Raw genomic sequence first — 17,750 nt, forward strand, 5'->3', positions numbered from 1 at the left:
CCATGCCTTCTCTAACGCCTACCTTCTTCTCTCATTTCATCTCTCACCACTCGCTTGCTCTCTAGGCTCTGGCCATGTGTACCTTTCTGTTGTGTACCTATTTGGTAGAATATCCTCTGGATTATTCCTAGCCCCATGCCAATTGACTTCATTTGTATCTCAGCTCAAATGCCGCTTCCTAAAAGACATCTTCTCTGGCTACTCTGATAAGTATTGACTAAACCAATTTGACCATTTATAATCATTAAGTCCTTTTTGGATAGATATTTAGAGGAAGTCAAGGGCCAGAGTTTTTCTCTCCACATCCTTGCTGAGCAAGTGAGTCTCAGTATAAATGTTGCCACAATATTTCTTAGCAAATAACACAAAGCCAATTACAAAACTTGTCCTGCAAGTTCAAAGTCCTGGCTCTCTATCCCTTTGGGCATCTGAAGGCTGACATTTTGCTTGTGTACCAATCTTCCCTAATAGACTGAATGATACCATGGGGAGGACCATGTCAAATTCTGCTTGTTTGGTTTATCTCCATCCTTTCCTCCCCAAGCCTCCTAGCACAGTGCTTTGTGTAGAAGAGGGGACTTACTGAGTATGTATTGCTGAATGAATGATATACTGCTTGTTTTCATTTAGAAAGAACATGAGAAATGACAAAAGATGTTCTTTATGGAATTTGTACAAAATTTGATCTTTCTAAAAGGAGAATGTAAACCTTTTTGAAGTAATCCTTATTATTATGAAAGCTATTTTTCTTTTTACCTAATAATTAATCCTACCTAAGGCTAAAGATGAAATGTCTGCCAACAGATGAATGACATTAAATTACCCTAAGCAAAGCATCAATAAAATTAGCTTTCTTGCTTCTAATATCTCCATAAACCCAAGTCACAATGTTTGCTTTGATTAATTATTAAACATATCTCAGATTTTCTATATAATGGTTTTTGTGCTAGATATGATTTCTAATTAAGCTTTGCATTTCTCTGATGAAATTGTATTTAAGTCTACCAAATGTCATAACTCACTTTTGCATTTAATAATCAATGTTTAGCAGATTATTTGAAACAAGTAGGGCAGTAATAATTTATGAAAACCTGCAAACATGTCTGGGATAATCATGAGTATCTTGGCCTTTGTGAGTCTTAATCTGGTTGTTTGGAAATGGTATGGAATTTGTGGTTTGAGACATAAATGTCTGTGATAACTGATTAACATACTGAATAAAATCCAATCATACACATACTATTAAGGAGAATGCTATGGCATAAGAAGAATATGAACTCTAAATGCATACATGTTTTAGGTCGTTAAAACCCCAGATGCTGTGATGTTACTATTAGATTTATGTATATTAGACATATTAGATTTATGTATATTAGACATTTGGTCTAAATGTCTATAAGAGCTGAGAATTGCTATCTGTAATCTGGAGGTTTCCAAAACATGGATATATATGTAGACAAAATATATAGTAGATTGAGCCAAATTCCATCAGTGAGCAGGTAAGGGATTTATACATTTAAGTTGCGTTTCCGAAAATTTTGCTTAATATTGTACTTGTATTATAACAGACAAAAATATTAGAAGTAAATATATGATAGAGTATTATTTAGCCATAAAAAGGAATATAGTTCTTCTACATACTACATGAGTGAACCTTGAAAACATTCAGAATGAAAGAAGCCAGACACAAAAAAACCACATATTAAATGATTTCATTTATATGGAATGATGAGAATAGGCAAATCCATAAAGACAGAAGGTAGAGTAGTTGTTGCTTAGGATTGGGGAGGAAGAAAGGATAGGTGGTAATAGCTAACGGGTCAAGGTTTCTTTTGAAGGTGATGAGTATGTTCTGAAATTGACAATGGTGTTGGTTGCCCTATCTGTGAATAAACTGAAAACGACTGAACTGTATGCTTTAAAGGGGTGGTTTGTATGACATGTGAATTATATTTCAGTAAACCCTTTAAAAAATGTATGCCCATTTCAAAGAAAGAGTGAGTACACTGCTAAGACATGAATAACAAGAAAGATGTTACTTAAAACTATAGTTCAGACAAACACTTTCAAACACAAGCAGTTTTACTGACCAGGCATACTCCTTGTTCCTGAACACAAATGTCTCAGCCAAAACCCTTTTAGTGTTGTTAACATGGCAATTCTTCCCCCACAACCATAAACCCTTCCCAATATTTTGGTGGTCCAATAACTGATTCCTTTATGGAACTCTGAATGGACTGTTGACTCAGTTTTCTGAGGCTGGAAATGAATACATAGAGACCAAATATGCTGGACAGGGAATAACTAATCTAAATACTAATAATTTCAGGTAGCAGTTAGAAATTGCTCACATTTTGGCACAGGTAGAAACCATCTATTTCATATAAAAATGGATTTCCTGGGAAAGAGTGATTCTCAGAAGAGTTTAGGGTAGGAAAGATTGACTATGATTTTTTTCCTGTTAGTAGCACCTAGAAGGCCACAGCAAGCATCAACAACAAAAAAAAAAAAGGAATCTGATATACTTAGCATTCAGTAAATGTTGAAATCTTCCTTTTTTTTTTTTTTTTTTTTTTTTTTTAAACAACAAAAAGGTGGTTAAAAGATATTTGGGAGGTACTTGGGTGGCTCGGTTGGTTAGGCATCCTACTTTTGGTTTCAGCTTAGGTCATGATCTCAGGATCCTGAGATCGAGCCTCTGGTTGGGCTCTGTGCTTCCAGAGTCTGCTTGAGAGTCTCTCCCTCTCCCTCTTCTCCTCCCCTCACATGTGCACTCTCTCTCTCTCTCTCAAATAAATAAACAAATTAAATCTTTAAAAAAGACATTTTCAAGGGTAAAGGAAACATTTTGAACTATTCATTTTATAAGTCATATAACTATTGGATAATTATTCATTGCTCTCTTTTACTTTAAAATACTGGAGCTGTCAGTAAACTCACCAACACAGAAGAGATTCAGGGCCTTAACAGCTCTGAAAGATATTACCACTGATCTCAGCAAAGGGCTATACGGAAATGGGAGGCACTCTTTCCAATGTCCTAAGGAAGCACAACAAAGTAGTTAAGACCATGTACTCTGGATTCCATCTGCCTGGGTGTGAGGTCAGCTTTGCTCATTACAAGCTGTGTGACCTTGGGAAAATTACTTACTTTCTCTGTACATCTGAGCTTTCACACTTGAAAAATGAGTAAAATAATACTTTCTTCTTGGGTTGTTTTAAAGTTTAAGTGAGTTCATATTTGCAAAGCACTCAGAGGAGCTCCAAACATATTGGGAGCTTGTTAAATAAATGTAAATAAATGTTAAATAAATGTAAATAAATTTTACATTTGAAATAAAACATTTTACATTTGAAATAAAACAACAACAAAAAGCCACATTGCACTCTATTTACATGTTTGGAGGCGTATAATTGATAGCAATTGGAACTTATTTCAAAGCTTGTCTTTTGACTTGCATTCTTACACTGTGTGAGCATATGTTACTGACTTAGCAATAGTATTATCTGCTCCTGTCACTGGGGCATTTACTCTAAGCAGATGGAACAGATATCTACACAGCCTTTTGAGGATAAAGATTCTGCAGGATACCTTGTGGTCTAATGTTATTTTTCACCCTATTGAGTTTTAATTTATATTTAAGCTGAATGTATCTGATATGAAGGCAGAAAACAGTGATGAACACTGACATGACCAGATAGATTGAAATGCAAACGGAATGGGGATGATGGAAAAGCCATTCTCGGAGTGTTCTGGGGCCCAGGTCTGACCATGGGGACAGCCTCCAAAGACATTAAAGAACGAGACTCATCACTATCAGATATGAAGGAGAATATGTTGACAGTGAGGATTCAAGACAATATGTGTGTGGCGCCTGGGTGGCTCATTCGGTTAAGCAGCTGCCTTTGGCCCTGGTCATGATCCCAGGGTCCTGAGATCAAGCCCCACACTGGGCTCCTTGCTCAACGGGAACCTGCTTCTCCGTCTCCCTCTGCCTGCCACTCCCCCTTCTTGTTCTCTCTGTCAAAAACAAATAAAATCTTAAAAAAAAAAAAAAAGACAGCATATGTGTAAAAATATCTCCAAAGAGAGATAGGTAAGGTGAGTTTTAAGGATCTCTTCAGGTTTAGAGATTAGAATTTGTTTACCAGTTTTAAAAAAGAAGCTCTTAAAAAAAAATCTATCTATCTCTATGGATGTATGTATAATGTATATATATATATCTATCTACCTATTATTTAATAGTTACCATGAGCATATGGATCTATTTGCCAGCAAATAACTAATGCCAAAAGTTGAAAAAGAACCTTAAGTTGCATATTCATTATTATTAACCTCAGAACTGAGGAATCCACTAAAACGAAATAACTTGTAGTAACTATAGATTTAAGAGTGCCTCCAAATGGTCATGTAAATATTATGAGATTGAGGAATGTTTAATGATCCAAGAAAAACATCTGTAACATCCCATCCAGTCGTCTATGCAAATCACGTGACGATTTAATAGTATGTTAAAAACGTGACACAATACCTAAAAACATTCTGGGAAGGGCGCCTGGGTGGCTCAGCGGGTTAAAGCCTCTGCCTTCGGCTCAGGTCATGATCCTAGGGTCCTGGGATCGAGCCCCACATCAGGCTCTCTGCTCAGCAGGGAGCCTGCTTCCCTTCCTCTCTCTGCCTGCCTGTGATCTCTGTCTGTCAAATAAATAAATAAAATCTTTAAAAAAAAAAAAAACATTCTGGGAGAAAACACATAATTCCACATCTGTTTTTTGCCTCTTACATCTTATCCTTGACTGCTTATTTAAATCACAAATTCCTTTCCACGTTTTAATATAAAACTTTATATAAAAATTATCATAGTTATTGCTATCTATCTACTGATCATGTTGATGTACTGTAAATTGTTATACTATCTTGAACAGGATATGTGTAGACATACCTAGTTTTGCTATCATACATAACAGCGAAATGAGTATCATGCAGACAGCTCTTTGTTTCTATTGAATTATTTTCTCAGGAGAAATTCCACTGAGTGTGCTTACAGGCCAAAGGTACAGACATTTTAATGGGCTTTGCAATAAAGAATGTCTTTACCAGTAAGTTGGTAAAAATTTACTTCAATGTTATGTGTTAATTTTTTTAAAGTTGTTAAACTAGTGTAAGTTTAATTTGCACATATCAAATTACTATTGAAAATAATCACATTTTACACCTTTGTGTACCATTTGGATTTTCTCCTTTGTGATTACATTTGTTTATATTCTTCATTAACTTAATGATTCAATTTCATTGTTTTTATTATTTATTTAAATGACTTCACCATATGTTATTGATAATGAGCCTTTGCTTATCATATGTGATACAAATACGACTTTTAGTTACTTGTTTCATTTCACTTTTGTAAGGTTTCATGTTCAGAAGTTTGGTAATTAAATAAATAAAATATAATACTGTAGAATGAGGTTAACTGGTTATAGAGATTCTTTCAATCAGAGATATTTTATCTATATTCTCCAGTGGAAAAAGGAAGTGCTGTATTTTGGGTTGTAGCATTTGATTTCATATATATGTTTCTTCTTTAAATCTGTGGTGTTACATTTCCAGAATGGAAATCTGATTTAAAAATATGTATAGGATAGGGTTTGGAATTTAACTGGACATAATTTTACATTTTCACCAGAAACTGTTTTGCTATTCTCCTTAATGGGAGTAAAGTAAGTAAGCTAGTAAAGGCCCTCTCAAATAACACATAGATGCAGAAGAACGAATTCACAGGGAGACTTATGGTCTTGGAGCAGACTGACTTTCCTTTTCCCTGCACCTGGGTACTCTCCCCAACTCCAAACAAATAACATCTGCATCAGAAATAACTTGGAAACATGTTGTTTATATAGGTTTTCTTTACCAAATGGTATGAAACAAAATTAAGACATAGCCTCAGTAAATTATATTCAAGGTTTAAAAATTATGCACTTTGTGTTTTGTAAAACTAAAGTTGAGAAAATATATACAGTTTACTCAACAACTCTGAATGAATAGCTTCTCTGGGTTAGGTAGAGCCATAGGCATTAGGGATATGCGGTAAATGAGGAGTCAAAGCCACAGCATTCAGGAGCGTGCTACTGGCCTTTCACTTGCTCCTTCAATCATTGTTTCACTATGATAATTCTGAAATTTTTCATGAAAATATGAAATTTATTCAGTCAGCCAAATGCTCTCAAGAGGCATGAGTAGGAACGAATTCAAGGGAACCAGAATGAGGAAAATAAATACATATTAAATAAACATTTAGTCCTCAGAATAAAAATTCATGATTGACTGTCTTGTGAAGACAGTGGAAATGACATTTTTCATTCAGGAAATGGATGTCAGGTATGGGATTAAAGACCCAAGAGTTCAACAGCCCACCAGGATAGAGACCTTGGCCTCTGAAGGACCAACTGGGATAGGAGAGGGAGAGGCACAGAGCAATTATAGTAGGAACATCAGTAATAGTAATATATTCCTATGGGAATCTTTGGCTGGTGATTAGAAAGCAAGTGAGTGATCATACTGGCACTTGGTAATCTTCCCCGCCCCCCCCCCCAGGGGAGCAAGCACACATGTGATGGTGGGTGAGGCAGAATCCGGGGCAGAAAGACTATCAACTCTCTAGGAAGTCACTGGCCGTCCTTCCGGTAGAAATGATGAGCAAATGAACCGAGGGCAGGGGCAGTGCTCACAGAGAGGAGGGACTAACATCATCCCATAGCTTGATCTTGGCTACCGCTCTTGACACATCATCTCCTCCACTGATTCGATTTTGTTCCTCTCCTCATACTGTCCACAGTTTCTCTTTGGATTCTACCCTGAAGTTTAAGTTGATGTTCTGACAATTTGCAAGAGCCCCACTAGGGGCTTTGGAAAGATCAGGGCCACAGGAACTCTCTCTCTGCCTTCCACACTCCCTTTCCTGCTCATCCAGGGTGCCAGTGAAGGAAGCCCAAGACAGGAAGCTGCTGTGCAGAGACAGCAGCACTGACCCAGGGTGGAAGCCGGAGCTCCGGTGCTGGGGACAGTTGTGGCACATGGTCCCACTGGGAATCCCAGGTGGTTGCCTTCTTGCCAAATTCTGCTATTTTTGTCGTTGCTGTTGGTTTCTTTCTGTCAGGCTTGTATGTAGTCCCTGTAGATGTTTACGACTGGGATTTCACGTTTTCCAGTTCCAAGCTCTACTCTCAGGTGGGACAATACAGGCAGGATTCATCAGCAAAGCAGAGCTGTATCCATGGATAAATCATTCAAATACTTTCCTCTCCCTTTGCCAGAGAGCTGCTGCCTTCGAATCCCAGGACCTCCCTCCATAATCCTGCCCACTTCCATTGTCCTCTCCTGCATCCTTCTAGATCTTTCTGCACTTCCAGCACGATGACAGGGGTCCTCCCCCTTCCCCCACAACCCCCAGTTCAACAGGCCTCCAGGGCATTGTCCCATCTCAAACCACTTTATCCCTTTGCCAAGTTGTTGCCCATACAACACAGGCTGTTAAATACTGCAACCATCACCCTCCTTTTCAGGAATAAGACAGACGTCTCAGCACATGCTAGGCGACTGCTACAGCAGTTGCTCCCATGTCACCACATTAAAAATTGCAATTCTAATAATTGTAAACACATTTATATGAAATAAGTGGAAAATATAGAAAGCCCATATAACCACACAATAATAAATAATTTCACAGCTGTGAAACAATTTCAGGGTATATTCCATTTCAATATAAAAAAGATAAAATATTGGAAATCTTATCTCACAGGTGTATTACCCAAGAAAAGTCAGAGATGAGCAACTAATCCTTTTATTGCTGGAAGGCTGACTTCTATAATCAGGACCATACATGCTGGTGGACAGTTTTGAATATGTCAAGGAATTAATTTATAACTGACGAGTACTTTTAGGTGGCAACATCTATTTTATTTATATTTCTCCTTAGTGTATGTTTTTAGGTGCCAATTCAGGCCCTTATTGAATAAATACTGTAACCTTGTCATTCATTTGATATGGAGAAATGACTTTTTGATTCCATGGTATTCTGCTGCATTATAAAAAGTTTGAATATTATGCTATCATTCCACAAAATGGTTTAGCAATTTATTATGAATAATTTTTAAAAGGAGGGAGATCTGTCCAGATATGAAAAATTCTAGAAAAGTGCTTCAGAATTAAAAAAAAAAAAGAACAGGAATCTAGTGTATAATAGTTTAGAATCTAGTGTATAATAATAGAGTAGTTGTGTACCTTAAAACAGATTGAAAATTTTTAAGATAATTTGCCTCTATATTTTTAAAAAATAATCATTTAAACATATATATCTGCCACAGTTTCATATGTAAACCTCTAAGAGATTAAAGAATGACCAGGAAATAGGAAAAGACTGATAAGATCTATTGACAATTGGCAATATATAGAAACCAAGAATAATCAGATTCCCTAAATATTGAGGCCCAACCTTTTTCTATTTTTATCTATTTCTATTTTTCATCCAGTACAGAATTTGCCTTTAATTGAACTAGAACCCTAAACAAGCTTTGATTTTTTAATTCTAGTCTTCATCTTTCCAGAAAATTGTATTTTAAATGTGCTCTAAAACACTTTTTTAGAATTTAAATATGCAGATCAAAGAACAATAATTCATACATTGTACAAGTGAGGTGAGACCACTACACTGGTGGCCCCAAATGAGCCATGGTTCCTGGTATTGTCACTTTTTTATAGCCACCCCCCTTCACTCTGCTTGGGTTTGGTCATATGACTTGCTATAGTCGGCATTACTCAAGTAGATGCCTGATAAATGCCTACATGTTGGGTTTCTCTTGGAACCTCGGTGCCTTGCTATAAGAAAGCCTATGAAGTTTCTGCAAAAAGACAAGATGGAAGAGGAGGAAGAGGCTGTGGAGGAGACTGTGGTCCAATAGCCAGCACCAGACATATGCATGAGGCTTTCTTGGATATTCTAGCCCCAGCAGAGTTCCTGGTTGAAAGGATCCTAGGAGTGAACCTATAGGATATGATGTGGACCAGAAGAACTCCTCAGCTAAACCCTGCCCCAGCTCCAGACCCACAGAACCCTAAGCAATACATCTATACTGCTCAAAGTCATTCCATTCTGAAGAGGTCTGTTATGTAGCAGTAGATAAGGGATAGTAAAGATTTTTCAAGCTTCTTTCTAGAAATAATTCCAAGATACGTTCTTCACTGGCATACACCTCTTCTATTTCTGTTGTCTATTTATTCACTATTGAGCCTGTATCTTTTTTTTCTGACTCTACCTCTAACCAGTTAGACAGAAGGACTGAGATGGATAGTTGGTTGGTATAAAAAGTGTGACTGAGAATGGCTTTATTACACATCGACTCAAACAACATGCCAAGTCCTTGCTGGATCTCAAAGGAACACCATTCTTGATGATGGTATATATCTTAAGTTAATGTCAGTCCACATGGAATCAAACTGTAGGTGGGACAATCTGGTAGAAGAAATGAACAGATTCCCAGCACATAAACCTTGTGTGGTCCATTTAAGCCATTTCTTCTCTCTGTTCCTTTCTATGGAATTATATCTTTACACCAAATGTTAGGCACTACAATGTAGAAAACTCTTTGGAGGGATTTGTTTTCTTAAGGATTTATTATTTGAAATATGAGGCTTATCAGATTGAGCAAGCCATTGAGTGTGTTTGCATCCTTCTTCCTCTGGAACTATTAGTTAAAGAATGCTTTCGAAGTAGAAGTAGTAGCAGAAGTGTAAGTAGAGAATGTACGAGGCTACTTCTCGGGGACAGCAATGCTATCGTCTTAAATGGTGTGTATTGTTAGAACTATAGCAACTAACTAGTTCTAAAACAAAGTGGATACCTGGAGGAAAAGATGTAGCCTCATTAAGTAGAGCTGATGTTAGCATACTCACTGTTACTTCCATTGTTTAAAGGATGCTCTCCATGTGCTTATTTAAGGCTTTATCTACCAGATGGTTGTGGGCAGAGGTTTACTTACAAAATGCCAATAAAGGAGAGTCTAGATCAGATGATACAAATATGTTACTTACTGAGAGGAGTATCTGGACAGCGCTGTGGATGACCTCTAGGTACTGGAAATCAACAATGCAGCCTGTGACGGAGACGTACGTGTAGTCGTCCATCATGCCGTGGGCCGATGGAGGCAGCACTCTTCGGACACAGCCGGGCCCATGTTCCCGCCACCATGACCGGTGCACAGAAATGTTGAATGTCATCAGATCTGTATCCTGGGTGGGCAAAAGACAGGAGAGCAAAAGGAGACAATGCCATTATATCACATCTTTGATTTTCAACCTTAGGAAGAAATCAGAGATAACTGGGTGATGGGCATGAAGGAGGGCACATGAACACTGGGTGTTGTATGCAACTGATGAATTATTGAACACGACATTCTGAAACTAATGATGTTCTGTATATCAGCTAATTGAATTTAAATAAAAGAAGAAAAAGTAAAAAAAAAAAAAAAAGTAAAAACAAAAAAGAAGAAGAAGAATTCCAGATGAACAAAATTGTTGAAATGATTTAAATTTCAAGTGAAAAATAACAAAAGACAGAACCACTAATGGCTGTGTATGCCATATGCCCAAACTATTGGATTATAATCGTTTAATATAGAGATACAGTCTTTTGAAGAGTAACATTTTAAGGTTAGCACACATCAAAAATCCAGAGACAAGACCCATACATTCGTTCATTTTAAAAATTATTTTGTTCAGTTTGAAACTTTTCTGCATTTTTTTATTCATCATCATCAGTATCACCATCGTGGGCTAACATTTAATGAGTGCTTTTTTGCATGCTAGGCATTGTTCTAAGCATTTTTCATACTTGTATCTCCTTTAATATTCATGCAGGTACTATTACCAACCCAGTTTATAATAAGCTGAATAACAGTCCTCCCAAAACACATTCACATCCTACTTCCTGGAACCTGTGACTTTTACCTTCTTTTGGATGATCTGAGTGGGCCTAAATGTAATCACTTGTATCCTTGTAAGAAGGAGTCTGAGGGAGATCAGACAGGAGGAAGAAAAGGAGAAGGCAGTGCGAGCACGCAGGCAGAAGGTGGAGTAACGTGGGCACAAGCCCAGGAAACATGGAAGAGATAAGGAAGGATTCTCTTCTAGAGCTCCAGAAGGAACACGGCCCTGTCAGCACCTTGAATTCAGACCAGCGAAACTGATTTCAGAATTCTGGCCTTCAGAACTGTGCGAGTAAGTTTCTGTTTGTAGTATCTTGTTATAGACCAGCCATGAGAAACTAAGACAGGTAAGGAAAGTAAGTCGCAGAGAGGTAAAATAGATTGCCCAATTTAATGAATAAATTAAATAAATTGCTTATTTAATGAGAGACCCCCAAACCTGATCCTATGCAGTGTGTACTTTCAGCTATGACATTTGTGCTATCCCTTTACCTACTCTGTTCTCCCTCCCAAATCCCTACAATTCTTCAAACCCTAAAGAGAGCTGGGTGCTTCCTCTTCCATTTTTTCCAGAAAATACCCCTGACAGCCAGAGTGAAAGAACAAAGAAGGCAATCTTTGACATTTACATATCAAAATAAGCTTTCTAAGCTTTTAGCAGAGACAACAGCCCAGCTGTTTAATCCTCAAAGGATGCCTTTTAGTATTTTGGGGGAATGTCAGCCTTGCACAACTAAGAGCATACAGTTTTTGCCATAACAATAGCTTAGAAAAAATACAGGAGGAGCCAGGATCTCGACTCTCAAATAACCTAAAAATTACAGCTGCACGGTGGTGGAGCCAGAAGGAGCAAGTGTAATGATGGGGAGCAACCCACCCCTCAACACCCAGGACCAGGACACTGCATCTGCAGGGAAGCCCCAGGAACAGGAGGGTGTCAGCTTTTGTTGATCTCCCAGCCACCACCACGAGCAAGCTCTGAACCCACTAGTACCGCGGGGACATGATGGTCTTTGCTCAGAAGCCCAGGGGCTGCCCGATGACTGTACAACACAAACGATGCTCATCCCTACCTCAGTGGGATAAAGACAGTCCTGACCTCAATGGCATAGGACAATTCTAAGGGCCAGAAATTGGTTTTGGAACTAGTGTGAAATGGAAAGCCCTTGAACTTATACGTGGTGGGGGCTGGAAGCAAACAGTGTGAGACCTCCCCGAGCAAGGACTCCCTGTTATTCCCCGCTGTCTGTGAACATGAATCATGAGGTAGGCAAAGTTATTCTGCAGTTTTAGATTTCCCTTAATTCAAATGGAGACAAGGCAGGGGACCCAACTCAGGTCCCCTGAACCCTGACCGCAAAATCCAGCATTCCTTGGTAGCGGAAACTCTATACCTCTTTTATTTTCTTTAATTTATTTATTTGACTGAGAGACAAACGGTGAGAGAGGGAACACAAGCAAGGGGAGTGGGAGAGGGAGAAGCAGGCTTCCCGCTGAGCAGGGAGCCCATTGTGGGGCTGAATCCCAGGACCCTGGGATCATGACCTGAGCCAAAGGCAAACCCTTAAGGACTGAGCCACCCGGGTGCCCCTCTATACCTCTTGAGTAGCGTATCTTGCAGGAATGAAGAAGCAAGATGCTCACCGAAAGAGGGACTCCACTGTGAAGACTGGTGAAGACCAAACCAAACCAGTCTGTGCCAAGGCAGACCCCAGTGCTGACCTTTCACCTACTTTCCTCTCCCTCCCCCCCTTATAATGCTATAAACATGCTAATTAGACACATGACACATGAAGAAACATGACATGCAAGTGCACAGGTGCCAAGAAATTCCCATCTCTACATGCCTGAACATCAGTCCTTTCCTGTCTCAGCTCCTTTACAAAGTTTGCGGGCCTTTGTTCTGAAATTCAGTCTGAAAGACCCTTTCCTTTCTGCTGCCTCCCTTGCGCTGGGGCATAAGGCCCAATAAAAAGCCTTTTCTGGAACTTCTGCATGGCTTCAGTCAATTTCTATTGCTTGGAGAGCCCTAGGACCCTGGTGGGTTAAAAAAAAAAAAAAAAACAAAACTACTATTGTAAGTATGCCTCCGATTAGATCGCTATTAAAACATTTTACATCTTTTTTTTTCTTTTTTGGGTTGTTGGTTTGTTACACCTATCATTCAGTTACCTTCACAGTTACAGCACTTTATTGATAATAAAACATTTTACATCTTTTTCTTTTCCCCCTTGGTTCTCGGTTTGCTACATGTATCATTTGCAGTGCCCTCCGAAGGGAAAATATTATAGAAAAATAATTGCTTTAGCTAGTGAATTCAGTTTAATACAAGGCAATTTACCTGCAGCAAAACTGCACCCTGACTGCTCCCTTTCCTGACCATCAGATTTAATCTCTTACAGTTAGTCCTGATCACAACCGAAAAACTATTATTTCCGTTTTAATAGAATTCATTAGGTTCAGGATGAACTGGCGTGATCTCAAAAGTCATAGCAATTTCTACTCTTTAAGCATTCTTAACCAGTGGCCTTTTCTATTGCTGGACTCTAAATTCCTTTCAAAATGACTTAGACTAAAATTTATATTACACAAATAAAACAAAAGTGAATTTATGAACTCATGATACATATTTGTTACACTCATAAAATCTCTCTGTGTGGTTCTCACTTAATTTGTTGGCACTATAAATATTTATAAACTGTACTGTTTTTTGCAATGGCTGTATTAAAATTGGAATGAGAACATCAGTAGTATCAAAGTATACTGAAAGTTCAAACTTCTAACTTCGATTTGGTATAAAATTGTATTGCAAGTTTGTGTCTGATTTCAAGCCCCTTCAGTGGCTAGATTTCAAACATTTGAAAAAAACCCTTAACACATGATTAGTCAATTTCCTATATGAGGCACATTAGAGGAAATGCAGCACAGAAAACTATAATAGTGTTCTTTATAAAGAAAAATAAATAAATACAGAAGATCACTTAGTTTGTTGAAGCTTTTTGTTACCACACCAAACCTGTAGTTTTGGAATACATGGGTTAATGCTAAATGGCAGATCAACAAAGGGATCTTTAAAATAATTCCAAGTAGCTCAAATATCATTTCTCTTTCAGTTCTTGGAGTTAGAATATTATGTGATAATTCGAGCACATCGTGGTTAAGAAAATTGGCAACTGGTATCTTAGTCATTTTCTTTAGAATTTAAAAGATATAAACAATGATATTTGTTTTTATGCAAGTGTAAGAGATTACCAAAGGACTGGTTGTGGAACAAAGAAGAAGAAAGCAAGGAGGGGGAAGAAAACATGAAATCAAAGCTAAAGGGCTTGCGGGGCATGAGGACAGCCTGGAGAGAGACAGCATGTCAAGCCAACAGAAGGGAGAATCAGGGAAGGTGGTAAGGCCATAAACTTAAAGCCTGGTAAAAAAAAGGACCATTGAATCGATGACTGGTTGGGCAGGGGTTGCGGGGTAGCTTTTAATAAAATGCAATACCACGAGAGTATTGGGAGTGTAAAACTGGGTTACAAGAAATAGAGGGGACTGAGAAGAGAGAATTTGGTGTATTTTTTCCTGAAGTGTGCGAGTAAAGGTAGTGAGAACATAGGACGGTAGCTTCAAGGGTGAACAAGGAGAACGTGAGTCAATGCATGGAGAACCACTTGTTAGCTCTATCTGCTCACACTCACAAAGTTGTGACTTAGAAGATAATTATTCCAGAATAGCTGCTTTCCTCTAATATCTATTTAAGCAAATATTAAATGTTTAAAAGTTCTTCCCTCCCTCTAGTGTGAATTCCGAACTTGTTTCCATTTTCTTCTTGAATTAAACAAAAAGGAATTTCTAGAATTCTTTGAAATGTTGTTCATGAACTGTGTAGGTGGACATACTTGCTTGCATCCCATTCACAGGAAGTGTACCCACCGTACCACAATCAGCTCAACAGTCACTTCTTTTATAGCATACCGCTATATAATTTCTTACTAATCAAGGAGCTAGTCTTTGTCTTTTCTCCTATGCACTTTCAATCATCTGCTTTGTGGGGGGTATGTGTCTAATTCAACTTTAGCTAATTCTTTCTACTTCTAGAAATGGATTCTTGACTGCTAATATTCTTTTTTTTTTTTCCTGTTTCCTTAGTTGTGGCTCAAAGAGTCATCGAATCCACATTTATGCAGTATTCTACTTTCTTTGTCTTTTTATTCTCTCTTATCCTAAGCCAGCCCCTCTGAAAGTGAACACATATTTAATGAAATAGATCTTGCTCAATTTTAAAGAGTTAGCATGGGTTTATATTTATGTAACAGAATTCATGTCAGTTGAAACTTCTTTTGAAATACTTGTTCGTCTTAGAATATGAATTAGACAAGTGAAAAAAACTTTCTCACACTTTTAATTTTTTTTTTCACCAAAGCACTAAACATTTCAGAGGATACTGTAGATCCACAGAATAAACACAGTGCTTGGTAGCGAGGTATAAGTGTTTAGAGCACATCATACAAAGATTTGGAACCAGTTCAAACATATCAACAATTATATGTTATTTTCTTTAGAGAAAGGTTTAAAAGGTATTCAAGCTTCCATTGGGAAGCATTTGTCATTTGCTGCTGCTTTCTTAGAGAATCCTTGTATAATCCACGAACAAGTCATAATCACTTAGGTTTATGCCACTGGTTCTGGAGATAAAGAGTAGTCTGCAGCTATAAATGCAGAGAACAAAGTGGTGGTTGCCAGAGGGTGGGGTGAGGGGTGGGAAAAATGGGTGAAGGGAGGTGGGAGGTACAGGCTTCCAGTTATGAAATGAATTAAGCCACAGGAATAAAAGACATAATATAAAGAATACAGTCAATGATATTGTAATAGTGTTGTATGGTGACAACTGGTAGCTACACTTGTGGTGAGCACAGCATAATGTATGAATTTGTCTAATCACTATGTTGTGCACCTGAAATAAGGTGGCAATGTAGCAACTACACTCAAATTTTAAAAACTAAAAGAAAAAAGCAGTCTGCCAAGTAAGTGGCTGTTGATCACTTTGCCTTCCTGTTTCCCATCTCTATAAGTAGGTATTGCTGGGATTTTTCAATTCTGTATCATTGGTCACAGGCCAAAGGCTGAACAAAAAGTAATTAAGCCTTTTGTCTTCATTCTGGGGCTTAATTCTCTGGATTGAACCATTACAGGAAGCAATGAAGTCTCCTCTATCCAGTCAACAGATATTTCCGGAGTTGCTATGATGAGTTACGCATTAGGATGTTAAGACTGAAGAAAGGAGATCTTATCCTGCCCTCACGGAACATACATGTTAGTGGAGAAGATAGATAATAAAGTAAACAAATAAGTAGGCAAAAATAAGTATACATTTTAAAAACCAGTATGAAGGAGATGATGTGCTGGGGAGTGGCTGGGGTGTGGAATGGAGTTACTTAATACCAGATGGCCAGAGACAGAAGACACGAACAGACACTTCTCCAGTGAAGACATACAAATGGCTAACAGACTCATGGAAAAATGTTCATCACCATTAGCTATCAGGGAAATTCAAATCAAAACCACACTGAGATACCACCTTACACCAGTTAGAATGGCCAAAATTCACAACACAGGAAACAACAAATGTTAGAGAGGATGTGGAGAAAAGGGAACCCTTTTGCACTCTTGGTAGGAATGCAAGCTGGTGCAGCCACTTTGGAAAATAGTGTGGAGATTTCTCAAAAAATTAAAAATAGAGCTACCCTCTGACCCTGCAATTGCACTACTGGGTATTTACCCGAAAGATACAGATGCAGCAAAAAGGGCCAATGTTCATAACAGCAATGGCCACAGTTGCCAAACTGTGGAAAGAACCAAGATGCTCTTCAACAGACAAATGGATAAAGAAGATGTGGCCCATATATACAATGGAGTATTATGCCTCCATCAGAAGGGATGAATACCAACTTTTGCATCAACATGGATGGAACTGGATGAGATTATGCTGAGTGAAATAAGTCAAGCAGAGAAAGTCAATTATCATATGGTTTCACTTACTTATGAAGCATAAGGAATAACATGTAGGACATTAGGAGAAGGAAAAGAAAAGTGAAGGGGGGAAATTGGAGGGGGAGATGGATTATGAGAGACTGTGGACTCTGAGAAACAAACTGAGGGTTTCGGAGGGGATGGAGGTGGGGGGATGGGTGAGCCTGGTGATGGGTATTAAGGAGGGCACGTATTGCATGGAGCACTAGGTGTTATACGTAAACAATGAATCCTGGAACACTGTATCAAAAACTAATGATGTATTGTATGGTGACTAACATAACACAATAAAAACAAAAACAAAAAACAAAAAACAAAAACAGGATGGTCAGAGAAAGCGTCTCTGATAGCGGATATTTGGGCTCAGACCTATTAGATGAGTCTTGCAAAGATCATGTGATGGCAAAATGGTTTCAGAACTCCCGGTGCTGACTGAAGGATCCTACAGCTAGAGGGAAGCTGAGGTGAGGATAAAAGTGGTATGTTTTGTGTGTGTGTGTGAGTGTGATCTCTGTCCACTGAAATGGCCTAGACACAGTGTCACTCCAGTAGCAACAAACACCTCTGGTTCACACTCCCCTGTAATAAGAACCAAGCTTGTCCTCTGGAGAAATGCTAAATCCAGTGTTGGTACAAGGAAGGAACAAGGAGAGTGTGAAATGTATTTTGTGCTAAGAAAGCAAGACAATTTTCAAAAATTGATAAGTCATGTTAAAAGGATGTAGGAACCAATATAACGAGTCTGTTTGACTG

General features: G+C 38.3%; 1 protein-coding gene across 1 annotated transcript in view; it reads right to left on the reverse strand.

Moving 5' to 3' along the window:
• The window catches only part of LOC111155390 (sodium/potassium transporting ATPase interacting 3), a 618,988-nt gene that overhangs the window by 132,021 nt on the left and 469,217 nt on the right, over positions 1 to 17,750 (reverse strand). Inside the window, exon 4 of the mRNA XM_022515541.1 lies at positions 10,084 to 10,281. Within this exon, the coding sequence (XP_022371249.1) occupies positions 10,084 to 10,281 (198 nt within the window). The remainder of the gene's footprint in view (positions 1 to 10,083; positions 10,282 to 17,750) is intronic.

This window comes from Enhydra lutris, unplaced genomic scaffold, assembly GCF_002288905.1.
Source record: "Enhydra lutris kenyoni isolate GAN:26980312 unplaced genomic scaffold, ASM228890v2 scaffoldscaffold41, whole genome shotgun sequence".
Taxonomy (NCBI): Eukaryota; Metazoa; Chordata; class Mammalia; order Carnivora; family Mustelidae; genus Enhydra; species Enhydra lutris.